Consider the following 14,018-nt stretch of genomic DNA (forward strand, 5'->3'; position numbering starts at 1 on the left):
GGAACACGCCGCCACCGACGTGCACGCGCAGCGTGCTCGCGATCGCGCGCATGCGCCGTGCACGTTCGGGGTGTGACCATCTGTGATCGGCCGTGACTTCATCACGGCCGATCACGTGGTAAACAGCCATAACGAATGGCTGTTCACCCCCTTCGGTGGCGAGCGGTGTCTCCGTGACACGCCGCCACCGAAGAAACAGGGATGCGCGCGCACGATCTCGCGCATTCCCTGTTTAAACGGGAGGCCGTCATATGACGGCCTCCTGCCACAATAGGTGCGCCGCCTGGCCGTCATTTGACGGCCTGCGGTCAGCAACTAGTTAAATCACGTGGGTGTGGTGCACTTTCTGAAAGCACACCACAATCCTGCTTTCAGGAGTTTTTGTGTACTTTCAGAAAGTGCACCAAACCAGCAGGATATAATAGAAGTCTATGGCTCAATGCAGCTAACCCGTGGGTGCACTGCACCCATGGATCAGTGTGGAAGGAGCCCAATAACACTTTTATAGGTATTAATATGCCTGTTGCAAAAGTGCAGTGTCTGTAATATTTAATATACTGACCTTCTTTTCCTCTTCCAACCTCTGCTGGAATCACTCTCCAGGTTTTATACTTCTATTGTAAAGTGTGTCCTAGTGTAAACGTCTAGAGCAGGGGTCTCCAAACTTTCTAAGCAAAGGTCCAGTTTACTGTCCTTCAGACTTTAGGGGGTCTGGACTGTGGACATTGGAAGAAGAAAATATCAGTGGGAGTAAACCATACCCCATCTTTGGTGCCAGTGAGAGCAATTGTGCTCTATTGTAGGTGTAATTTGGTGGAAAGAATCATGCTTCGTTTGTGTCACTCGGAGGAACTGTGCCTCATTGTTGTTGTCATTGGGAGGAATTGTGCTTCATCATTGGTGTCATTTGGAGGTACTGTGTGATTCTGTTGTTGTCAGTGGGTGGAATTATGCCCCAATGTTGGTGTCAGAAGATGAATTATTGCCCCAAGGGCTGGATAAAAGCAAGCAAAGGGCTGCAGTTTGGAGACTACTGGTCTAGAGTTTTACCAAATTTGTGTTTGTAAATTTAAACTGTACATATACTGTAAGTCTGACAGCATAACCCACACCATCTTCAAAATTCAAGAAGCCTTGCAACGCATGCATAGAGGGAAAGCTGATTGACACCCAACCTACCTGTCAGTGATCATAATATGAAATAATTGTATGTCTTTGGACCTGTGCAAATATCAGAAACAATTATCCAAATGCATTTTTCTGTAAAATCACTATTTTACCAACATACACCTAGGGGGTAACAGAATGAGATGTGAGCATGCTTAGATTGTTCTTGTTCAATAAATATACACAACTGCTCTATATGTACGTTAAATGTAGTCGCATGAATCCAGTGCCCATTATCTGCAGTTTCAACAGCCTATAACAATTATCAAAACAAGTAAGCATGCCTGCATGATAGAAATTTACTGGGAGCTTAGCATGCTGGATTTATTTGTATCCTGCTCTGAGGCCTGATTCATACCTTTGCAGGTTGCAGTTTACAAATTTCAGGTGCATTTTGCATTTTTCAATAAACGTTTTTGATCCATTGAAGTTTATGGAACCAAAAACCAGAAAAAAGTCCCTGGCCCTTTCCATAAAATGAAGAGATGTGAAATACATCCATAGGAAACTATGTTAAATGGACTGTAGTGTGTTACTGAAAATGCACTAGAAAAAAAAAATGCATAGGTGTGAACCAGGCCTTAAAAAGAACCTGTTCCCTCTCATAGTTCCCATTAATGTGGCATTAAACTCAAAACCAACAATGTAATATATTGCCACTTACCAATCCCTAAATATGGTGGCTGCATACGTTTTTCTTTTGTAGACTTTTTTTTTTTTTCCCCCCCTCTGTTTTTTCACCTAGTTATCTGGCCAGTAACACAGCTCCTGTATTGGCGTGCCACCATTGTAGATGAAAGAGCTAGAGAGCAGTCTGTGAGGAGGGGAGCGTAATGCCACGTACACACGATCAGACTTTCCGGCAGACCAGAGTGCGTCGGACAATTTGATCGTGTGTGGGCTCCAGCTGACTTTTTCTTCCCAAAAGTCCGGTGGACCTAGAAATAAAACTGGCTTCAAATCTTTCCAACGGATTCGAGTTCGGTCGAAAAATCCTGTCATCTGTATGCTAGTCCGACAAACTAAAACCGATGCTAGGGCAGCTATTGGCTACTGGCTATGAACTGGCTCCTTATTCTACATCATCACATTTGAATCCGTCTGACTTTTGGAGTTATTGTGTCGCCAAGTCCGTTTGTTTGAAAGTCCAGTGGACCTCAGCTGCAAAGTCCGTCAAAGTCCGGTCATGTGTACGCAGCATTAGAAGCACTAACAGATTTAGATATACTGTCAGAACTATTGGGGTTAAAAATTATTCATTTCTAAGGCCCATGAATATCATATATATGATTTCATGAAAAGAAAGAGGGATTTTGGCACTCCAAATGGTGTAGTGTCCTCAGTTAAAAAAAATGTGTGTTGACTGTAATAGCAGTTGTAAACAGTTCAATACTGGTAACTGGTATTCACAAAGAAGGAGGCAGCTATCCTCAGAGGGGTGTCCATGACCTCTGTAGACAAGTCAATAGCAGTGAGGGAGGGAGGGGGAGAGGTGCCAACTGAATGTATGCAAAAAATACAAAAAAGTGGTGTGCAAAAAGAAACTGACACAACCCAAACAGATGAGGATACCCGTAAGGATGATCAGTCCTGGGGTAGTCCAATACCGCTCTGTAGGTTCCACCGCCAGCTGCTGAAAATGATTATCTTGCTACTTTTCGGATTCCTCCCGCCCTCGGGTGTCACATTTGGCACCTTTCAGGGGAGGGGAGAGCAGAAACCTGTATAACTCCGGTATTTGCTCCCACTTCCGGGCATAGATCACCACAGTATCCGCGGCTATCTACACCATGTCCGGCCCCTCCTCCGTCCCAGGGACCAGTGAGATCACGCAGCGTGACTCGCAAATGCGCAGTAGGGAACCAGGCTGTGAACCCGCAGCGTTTCACTTCCTGATTCCCTTACTGAAGATACCGGTGCCTCCACGTGGGACCTGAGGGACAGATCGGCTTCGGGTGAGGACATTGTGGGCACCCTGGGCAGGTAAGTGTCCATATATTAAAAGTCAGCAGCTGCAGTATTTGTAGCTGCTGACTTAAAATTTTTTAAAACTTTGTAGCATTAACATTGGAATTGTTTTATTTCTAACTGCAGTATGACATAATTCTGTTCCAAGTAAAGAGAAATACACAATTTAGTATATCTCAACAAACCTGAGTTCAAAGTCCTATCAATGGTTTAATTTTGTTGTATGCTTAAATGTAAATTCATCAGTGATTTATCTTCACCTTAAATACAAGTTTGGTTAAATTACCAAGTTTGTATACAGTATAACAAATTTATCCATATACCGAGAAGTTTGAGTTTACAAGGTCTGTTTGAGAGAGGTCATGTGTCAAAATCAACACTTTGTTTTCTTAACCACTTCTGGACCGCCCACTGTTGTTATATGTCGGTACTTTGAAGAGGAATATCGTTTTTATGGCAGCAGTTAGATGCCATAACCCCGGTATCCTCTTCTTCAGTGAGCAGTTCGCTTTCAGATAAAACTGGTTTCTGCAGTGGATTCACTGCGAGATCACTTTTATCGGCATCGGGGGAGAGGGGCCTCCCGCCGCGCTCCGGTGCCCTCTGCCACTTACCAGAGCCGTCTGCAGCAGCAGAGGCGATCGGATCTTCACCCTTGCTGCGCATGGAGGCCAGTGAGGGGAACCTGCCTCCATAACAATGTAGGGCGGAAGCGACGTCAAAACGTCACTTCCTCCCATAGCCCTTAAAGGCCCATTTAAAATAAAAAATAAAATGTAAATGACAAAACATTTTTTATTGCATTTTAGTGTAAATATGAGATATGAGGTCTTTTTGGCCCTAGATCTCATATTTAAGAGGTCCTGTCATGCTTTTTCTCTATAACAATGGATGTTGACACAATTTTATTTTCAAAAACAGTGTCAAAATAAAAGGTAAAATTAGTGTACGAATTACACTATGGAGGCATTCTTGTTTTTCACATGGGGGAGGAATACTGCCTAGAAAACTCCGGTACCATCTGTGACGTTTCTGTGGGAGCCACTCTCTAGATTCTTAAAGTGAACCCCTGTCTGTGAAAGGATTACATGCCTGTGTAGATCTCCCTAAAAAGAGATCTTAAAATCTGGAAAGTGACAATGTGAATAGAGGTGGAGGATCTCTTTCTTGGAGCAGGCCATCACTTTTCGGGTGTATATTAGCTATGTGATGTCACAAGGAATAGACTTTTAAGGATACAAGCACATTCGGAGGACTTTTTCATTTTATTTGACCGGATGTCTGGGAATTTATTTATATAGCTATTGCTTAAACTATTAATTATTTTATGGACTGTGTCATTTCACTGATTGGTCAAAATCATTTTTATTGGCATAATTTATTTTGTGTGATAATTCATGTAAAAAACATTTTTTCAGCGCAGCTAACAGGTTTGGAATGGTATGCTAGTGTGGGTATCTCACATAATTTAGTTGCAGCAGTTAAATGAGTGTTTATTATTTTTAGGACATCGCAGTATCACAATACTACTACATTTGCAGGAGAGTTTGTTTTAAATAAACAGACTTATTGGCCAGATCATCAGATGGAAATAAAGCAAATAATAAAATGAATGCAGCCATCACATCTAAGAAATGGTAAAGGTCAATATACAGGATTTTACAAAAGTGAGTACGCCCCTCACATTTTTGTAAATATTTTATTATATCTTTTCATGTGACAACACTGAAAAAATGACGCTACAATTTAAAGTAGTGAGTGTACAGCTTGTATAACAGTGTAAATTTGATGTCCCCTCAAAATAACTCAGCAACTAATCTCTAAATTGCTGGCAACAAAAGTGAGTACACCCCTTAGTGAAAATGTCCACATTAAGCCAAAGTGTCAATATTTTGTGTGGCCACCATTATTTTCCAGCACTGCCTTAACCCTCTTGGGCATGGAGTTCGCCAGAGCTTTCCATGGTTGTTATTGAAGTCCTCTCACTCCTCCATGACGACATCATGTAGCTGGTGGATGTTACAGACCTTTCGCTCCTCCGCCTTCCATTTTGAGGATGCCCCACAGATGCTCAATAGGATTTAGGTCTGGAGATTTGCCTGGTCAGTCCATCACCTTTACCCTCAGCTTATTTAGCAAAGTGGTGGTCGTCCTGGAGGTGTGTTTGGGGTTATCATCATGTTGGAATACTGCCCTGCGGCCCAGTCTCTGAAGTGAGGGGGATCATGCTCTGCTTCAGTATGTCACAATACCTGTTGGCATTCATGGGTATAAACTGTAGCTCCCCAGTGCCGGCAGCATTCGTACAGCCCCAGACCATGACACTCCCACCACCATGCTTGACTGTAGCCAAGACACACTTGTCTTTGTACTCCTCACCTAGTTGCCACCACACACGCTTGACACCAACTGAACCACATAAGTTTATCTTGGTCTCATCAGACCACAGGACATGGTTCCAGTAATCCATATTCTTAGTCTGCTTATCTTCAGCAAACTGTTCAGCGGCTTTCTTGTGCATCATGTTTAGAGGAGGCTTCCTTCTGGGACGACAGCCATGCAGACCAATTTGATGCAGTGTGCGGCGTATGGTCTGAGCACTAACAGGCTGATCCCCCACCCCTTCAACCTCTGCAGCAATGCCGGGAGCACTCATATGCCTATTTCTCAAGGATGACCTCTGAATATGATGCTGAGCATGTGCACTCAATGGTGGCCACACAAAATATTGACACTTTGGACCCAATTTGAACATTTTCACTTAGGGGTGTACTCACATTTGTTGCCAGAGGTTTAGACATTAATGGCTGTGTGTTGAGTTATTTTGAGGGGACAGCACATTTACACTGTTATACAAGCTGTACGCTTACTACTTTACATTGTAGCAAAATGTAATTTCTTCAGTGCTGTCACATGAAAAAATATAATAAAATGTTTGCAAAAATGTGAGGGGTGTACTCACTTTTGTGAGATACTGTAATAAACGTTTTTCTTTTGGGTTAAATACCGCTTTAACCAACATCCTGGAGTAGTGATAGTTCTGGGGCAGTAAAACCCTCTGCAGCATTATGGCACATATACACAGCCATCAGACCAAAATCAAGTCAAAATATGCGATCCTTTGAGTTGCTTCAGTTTGCCTTTGCTTTATTCCTGGAGTTTCTACATTTACTGTATTCACCAGTAGTATGGGGAAGAAAAGATGCTAGGGTGTGACTAAATACTTGAGTACTTAAACCCTCACTTCATACCTCAGTATTGAAAAAACAGGGTGGGGGGGGGGGGGGGGGGTAGGCGCTAACGACCTGAGTGTAGTATTAAAATTATGGACTTTAATAGGATAAGATTAAAAACAGTTACAAGATGAAAAAAGATGCATGCTCGTCAAAGTAAAGTGCAGTCCTGGCATTCCACATGGCTCTGTAGGTCCCACCGCTGTTTCAGATAGCTGGAAAGGATTGAGCAGCTGGCTGGAATGGATCACAGCGTTTCTCCAGGAACAAAGGAACCAAGAAGCTCCACACTGACCAGCATGGACCATGGACGAGGAAGTGATGTCACCGGCAAAGGCTACACACTCGGAGCTGGCTACTCCTTCTAATGGCCTAGATGTTCTATATGTTCCACAGTCCATGCTGATTAGTGTGGAGCTTCTTGGTTCCTTTGTTCCTGGAGAAACGCTGTGATCCATTCCAGCCAGCTGCTCAATCCTTTCCAGCTATCTGGAACAGCAGTGGGACCTACAGAGCCATGTGGAATGCCAGGACTGCACTTTACTCTGACAAGCATGCATCTTCTGAGGCCATAGAAGGAGCAGCCAGCTCCAAGCGCGTAGCCTTTCACCACGGCAGCCCTGATTGAGAAGATTCCAGTCCTGCCAATCAGACGCCGGTGACATCACCTCCTGTTCCACGGTCCATGCTGGTCAGTGTGGAGCTTCTTGGTTCCTGCAGAAACACTATGATCCATTCCAGCCAGCTGAGTGCCAGAATGTTGTAACTAAAAAGGGGGGTGTAGGAATTGGGTTAGACATTGCTACCAGGCCATGACATTTTTTCAACCCCTGGAGGGCCACACATTGTCCTAACCAGCAACGGCCTTATGTTTCTACAGAAAGTATTCACGTTTAATTGAAAAAAATTGATAAAGACATTTTGAAAAAGATACCTTTGATTCTGCTCGTCACCTGCAGAAAGCCATCATTGTCCATTTTACCAATGTCTCCAGAATGTAACCAGCCATCCTCATCAAAAACCTCTCTAGTCTTTTCTTGCATGTTCAGATATCCCATGAAGACTGTCCGTCCCCAAAAACAGATTTCTCCATTTCCATCTGGGTCCTTATTAACTATTTTCATTTGACATCCGGGCACAGTCTTGCCACAGCTGTGAAAAGGACTTCATTGTTAGATGTTCAGTACAAGCATTGTATAGAAGGGAGTAACAGGTTAGCTATCTGCAGGCATAAGCATCCATTCATGCCAATAAAAGGACTTGTTTTTCATAGTAACATGAACAAAAAAAACGAATTACTATTCTTTTATTATCATTATTGATGTTATGTATGTATTACAATTGTATGTATTGCAACCAGTGGCGGCCCGTCTATAGGGGGCGCACGGGCGACACCCCCCCAAGGCAGTCACCAAAAAAAAAGTCCTTTAAGTGCACTGTGTTCAGGCACCAGACACAGTGCACTATGGGAAGCGTGCCGTCTATGCAATCATGTGATTGCAGACGAGAAGCTTCATTTGTGTTCTTTTGACCTGCAGGGAGTTGACAAGTCAGCAGATCACTCTTGGCCGGGATCTCTGGAATGTGAGGAGAGAGAGCCCGATTTACTGCAGCCCTTTTTTATGCAGGCTTCTCAGTGTGCAGCCCAGGCCAGCTAGACAGCATCAGCTTTAACCCCTATCAGGATGAGCAGTAATTAGTGCAACATCTGTTCAAATGTACAGGAAGGGGGGGGGGTAAAATGTACAGGGAAGGGAAGTAATATGTATGGGGGGGTAATGTGTGCAGGAAGGGGGGAACATGTACTCAAAGTCAGCACAGGGATGGTGGGAACCCCTCATGATGGGCACAGCAGGTGTACAGACCTGGGAACTTAGCACAGGGATGGTGGGAACCCCTCATAATTTTCCGCTTGTTTGCGCACCCCCAAACATTTTGAACACCAGCCGCCACTGATTACAACGTATGTAATATTGTGTATCTTCTAAAACAGACTAGTGAGCAAAACCTGTATAATGGCACTCTGGTAATGATAAAAAAAAAAAGAAGTGACACAAGCAATATCCGTATTCTCCAAAAATAATCCATATACAGTGCCTTGCGAAAGTATTCGGCCCCCTTGAACTTTTCAACCTTTTGCCACATTTCAGGCTTCAAACATAAAGATATACAATTTTTATTTTTTGTGAAGAATCACCAACAAGTGGGACACAATTGTGAAGTGGAACGAAATCTATTGGATTTTTGAAACTTTAACTAATAAAAAAAATGAAAAGTGGGGCGTGCAAAATTATTCGGCCCCCTTGCGTTAATACTTTGTAGAGCCACCTTTTGCTGCGATTACAGCTGCAAGTCGCTTGGGGTATGTCTCTATCAGTTTTGCACATCGAGAGACTGAAATTCTTGCCCATTCTTCCTTGCAAAACATCTCGAGCTCAGTGAGGTTGGATGGAGAGCGTTTGTGAACAGCAGTTTTCAGCTCTTTCCACAGATTCTCGATTGGATTCAGGTCTGGACTTTGACTTGGCCATTCTAACACCTGGATACGTTTGTTTGTGAACCATTCCTTTGTAGATTTTGCTGTATGTTTGGGATCATTGCCTTGTTGGAAGATAAATCTCTGTCCCAGTTTCAGGTCTTTTGCAGACTCCAACAGGTTTTCATCCAGAATGGTCCTGTATTTGGCTGCATCCATCTTCCCCTCAATTTTAACTTTCTTCCCTGTCCCTGCTGAAGAAAAGCAGGCCCAAACCATGATGCTGCCACCACCATCTTTGACAGTGGGGATGGTGTTTTGCGGGTGATGAGCTGTGTTGCTTTTACGCCAAACATATCGTTTTCCATTGTGGGCAAAAAGTTCGATTTTGGTTTCATCTGACCAGAGCACCTTCTTCCACATGTTTGGTGTGTCTCCCAGGTGGCTTGTGGCAAACTTTAGACGAGACTTTTTATGGATATCTTTGAGAAATGGCTTTCTTCTTGCCACTCTTCCATAAAGGCCAGATTTGTGCAGCGTACGACTGATTGTTGTCCTATAGACAGACTCTCCCACCTCAGCTGTAGTTCTCTGCAGTTCATCCAGAGTGATCATGGGCCTCTTGGCTGCATCTCTGATCAGTCTTCTCCTTGTCTGAGCTGAAAGTTTAGAGGGACGGCCAGGTCTTGGTAGATTTGCAGTGGTTTGATACTCCTTCCATTTCAAAATGATCGCTTGCACAGTGATCCTTGGGATGTTTAAAGCTTGGGAAATCTTTTTGTATCCAAATCCGGCTTTAAACTTCTCCACAACAGTACTACAGACCTGCCTGGTGTGTTCCTTGGTCTTCATGATGCTCTCTGCGCTTTCAACAGAACACTGAGACTATCACAGAGCAGGTGCATTTATACAGAGACTTGATTACACACAGGTGGATTCTATTTATCACCATCAGTCATTTAGGACAACATTGGATCATTCAGAGATCCTCGCTGAACTTCTGGAATGAGTTTGCTGCACTGAAAGTAAAGGGGCCGCATAATTTTGCACGCACCACTTTTCAGTTTTTTATTTGCTAAAAAAGTTTAAAATATCCAATAGATTTCATTCCACTTCACAATTGTGTCCCACTTGTTGGTGATTCTTCACAAAAAATTAAAATGTTATATCTTTATGTTTGAAGCCTGAAATGTGGCAAAAGGTTGAAAAGTTCAAGGGGGCCGAATACTTTCGCAAGGCACTGTACATCCACTACCTAATCGCCCTGTATTATACTTTTCTAGAAATTGTTTCTTACTGTCTTGTCTGCCCCCTTTTAATGTATTCTGTGTGTTAACAAACCTCTCCTTTTCTCCCTCACTTCTGTTTATTTAGAACGGGCATTGCATGTTGTAGTCATGTGCACTGCTTTATGCACGCTATATATCACATCCCATAGTCCCTAGTCTATGAGGGTAGCTACATTCCTACATACAGTGTGGGACCATGGACAATGACCTTATACACCTTCTAAAAGGGAGTCGTATCACATCAGCTATAAAAGAAAAAGGAATTTAGAGATTAGGAGGAGGTTGAGAGCTATAGAGGGATAGAGAGCACCTGTGAGTTAAGAATATGTAGCGCACTACTCCCTTGGGAGCTGCAAAGTTGTTCATTACGTTTTTGTCAGTTAACCCGTTTCTTCCTTCCCCATGCAATTTACACACACCGTTTAGGTCCGATGTATCCCCGCATGGGACGCCCGGTCTTTGTCAGATCTTTACATGGTTGTGACTTCTCCAGGAACCAGTTGTGGGTCCCCGGGACTCCTACTCCTCCGGTTATCCAGCTCTGGGGTCTCTGAACCCCCAGGCCTTCAAACCTCCGCTTGGAGGCTCCTGGGTCTCTGAACCCCCGGCCCTCCTCCTCTCCTTTCTCAATACTTTCAGCCTCCCCTAAGCATGCAACTCCCCCTTTTTATATGAGAGACACCCATTGACCAAGGAAATTAACCATTGGTCCACTCTCACATGGGTTTCCTGCCACTCAGACCTCATTCCTTCCTCTCTGTTCAGTCTTGCCCACTGTCCAGCAGAGGAGGCATCCCTGAGTCCAAATGTAGGCAGCCACACCCCATTCTACACTAAGGGTCCTTTCACATGGGGCGCCCCGTGGATATCCGCTTGCTCAGTGGGGATCGTCGGATCGATCTCCGCTGAGCAGCAAGACGACAGGTCCGTCTCTGCACACTGCGCAGGGACAGACCTGTCACAGCGCCGCTCTCCCCTAGGGGAGATTGGGTGGCGACGGACTGCAGTGTCAATCGTCACCCGATCCGATGACGGATGGAAAAATAGCTTTTTCCTCCGTCACACTTTTTCGGATCGGAGCGGGTCGGATGTCAGCGGACTTGTCACCGCTGACATCCGACGCTCCATAGACCTCTATGGAGCATTCGTTCAGGTCCGCCTGAAAAACTGACAGGCGGACCTGAACGGATCGTCCGTGTGAAAGGGGCCATACACTCCTATCCCCAAATAAACAAAACAAGCCCCAGGAAATTTACCTGCATCTGACCTATACTCACAAAAAGCCAATCTATTCCCCTATCTAAACATGGGGTCCGCTACAAATACATACTTTAATGTTTTAATTTTTTTTAAGCAGTAGTAAACCGCTGGGTGCTTTTTTTTTTTTCCTAATCTGAAAGGTAATGTCATAATGTGCTAGTATGCATCACATACTAGCACATTATGTTAAACTTGCCTGAAAACGAAACCTTCCAGCCTTCGAGCTGTCACAGCTGCAGGCGCTTCCATCTTTGCCTGGTCTTCCTTTCGGGTCTGCAAACTCCAGCTGTGTGACTGGCACATGCACACAGGGGCCGCTGTTTATGGCACAGGAGTCTGAAGGAACAAGCCTGGGTGGTCACCAGCTGCATGTACAGTAAATATCTCCTAAACAGTGCACATTTAGGAGATATTTACACTACCTATAGGTAAGTCTTCAGGTAAAAGTCAGACTTTAAAGCAAAGTTTGCTGACACTGTGACCCAAGGAAAGTAAGTTCCTAAAACAAAAACATTGTTTTTTTTAAACCACAAGATAACCCTAGGGTGAGCCGCCACTCTGGGAGCTCCATCAGGGACCCTTCTGCCCCTAAAGCAAAGAGGCCAACTCCTCTTACATAACTATTGGACCCATTCATTAAACAAGTGGACAAATCTTAATAAATTATAATTAAAATAGCACAACGCCCCCACACCTCCCGCCGCCGTAGGAGCAGGGATGCAGGGACAGTGCACCGGGCAGTCCCTAGTATGGGGGGGCGGGGGAGCCCGAGCATCCAGACACAGACCATAAAAAAGGGTCTGAGTAGTGCTCCGGGGCCCCGACGCCAGCAACACAAAGTAGTACTTGGTATGAGGGTAACAAGAGTCTGATGACAGTAACTATACAATATTAACCAAAAACTTAAACAACTAAAAGAGAAATGGCAAAAACTTATGAAAAAAATCGAGGGTTAGAGAGTTTACCAGGCCCCTAGTCCAGCCGTTGGTGGGATGCACAGTTCTCCCTCCAGGTAGGCATGGAAGACGCAAAGCAAATCTAGACAAAAGACTCCGCCAGAAACAGCTCCTGTAAGGCTCCTACAAGTAAAAGTAGCAAGAGGATGTAGGGTGGCAAGTGCAGCTGCCAGATCTCAAAAAATAAAAGTGGGGTACCTGGCACAACACCGGGCTGAGGTAAAGGTGAACGCCTCTGCGTAGTAGGACTCGTACCTAGGTAAGGTGCACAGAGACTCCAGAGGGAGAGGAGCGATGTTTGCGGTTCACCCTGCGCCATTGCGACTCAAGGTTGTCCACCGCAGGCGGGAGAAGCTCCTGCCAGCCGGGGAAATCCGGTGGGGAAATGTTCAAGTCCGCGCAAAACTTCTCCAGGTCCTCTGGGAATCTGAGGACAGTCGACTTGCCGTCTACATTTGCGATTAATGCCGCAGGGAAGCCCCACCGGTACTTGATAGAAGCCGCACATAGCATTTCGGTAAGTGGGCGCAGAGCCCTGCGCCTGTCCAAGGTTTCCTTAGCCAGATCCGGGAAAAAGGAAAGCATAGCACCAAAGTCTAATGGGGATGCCACTCTGGCCTTCTGCATGATAAGCTCCTTATCAGGGAAATGGTGAACTCTGCAGATGACGTCCCGGGGAGCGTCTGTGCCAAGGTTACGGGGACACAGGGCCCTGTGGACTCCATCAATTTTCAGAATATCACCCGCCGGTCAGCCAAGCAGGCCATTAAAAATACCTGTAACGGATGGGAGGAGGTCCTCATCTCCCGTTGCCTCGGGCAGGCCTCTGATCCCTATGTTATGGCGCCGGTTACGGTTTTCCTAGTCCTCTATTTTGTAGAGAGCCATCCTGTGTGCTATGGCAAGTTGGCGGGTGGTTGTCTGCAGTGATCCGATGGCGGATGCGTGGCGGTCCAGCCGCTGCTCCGTTTCCTCAAGCCTGAGCAGGACCTGTGATAAGTCCGATCGGACCGCAGACACCTCCTTTTTAATGACCTTCTCGAGGTTCAGCAGCATGGATGCCAGGTCTGCTTTGGTCGGCAGGTCACTCACCAGCGATGCGACACCCGAATGATCAGGATCGCCATCCTCTCCATCCGAGCCGCCCGAAGAGTCCGGGGAGCAGCGTCTTCGTTTGGGCCTGGACCGGGAGGAGGGGCCTACTCCGGCCGGAACGCCACGCAGCGAGCAGCCTAGGCCATCTTGACTCTCAGATTCAGCCAGTTCAGCGGACATATAACACTTAATCGAGCTATTAGCATCCACCTTCCTTGACAGGGGTCTTCCCGACCTCTTCCCCATTGTCTGCTGGTGCTGTTGTTCGTTCCAAATGTCTGTAAATGCCGTTTATTAAATGCTGGCGTCGGAGCTCACACGAAACACGTCTGCTCTAGTGCAGCGCCGCGACCACGCCCAGACCAAGGAATTCTCCAAACAATGTTGTTGAGAAGTACAAGTCAGGGTTAGGTTATAAAAAAAAAAATCTAAATCTTTGATCCCTTGGAGCACCATCAAATCTATAAACAAATGGAAAGAACATGGCACAACAGCAAACCTGCCAAGAGACGGCCACACACCAAAACTCATGGACTGGGCAAGGAGGGCATTAATCAGAGAGGCAGCACAGAGA

At 45.4% G+C, this 14,018-nt stretch overlaps 1 protein-coding gene across 3 annotated transcripts in view; it reads right to left on the reverse strand.

Moving 5' to 3' along the window:
- Positions 1-14,018, reverse strand: part of ACSBG1 (acyl-CoA synthetase bubblegum family member 1) — a 119,276-nt gene that overhangs the window by 10,649 nt on the left and 94,609 nt on the right. For all 3 annotated transcript variants that reach the window (XM_077474251.1, XM_077474249.1, XM_077474250.1), the window contains one exon: positions 7,303-7,520. In XM_077474251.1, the coding sequence (XP_077330377.1) occupies positions 7,303-7,520 (218 nt within the window). The remainder of the gene's footprint in view (positions 1-7,302; positions 7,521-14,018) is intronic.

The sequence above is a fragment of the Lithobates pipiens genome, unplaced genomic scaffold (genome assembly GCF_037356315.1).
Source record: "Lithobates pipiens isolate NorthernLeopardFrog02 unplaced genomic scaffold, aLitPip1_a1.2 Scaffold_8, whole genome shotgun sequence".
Classification (NCBI taxonomy): domain Eukaryota; kingdom Metazoa; phylum Chordata; class Amphibia; order Anura; family Ranidae; genus Lithobates; species Lithobates pipiens.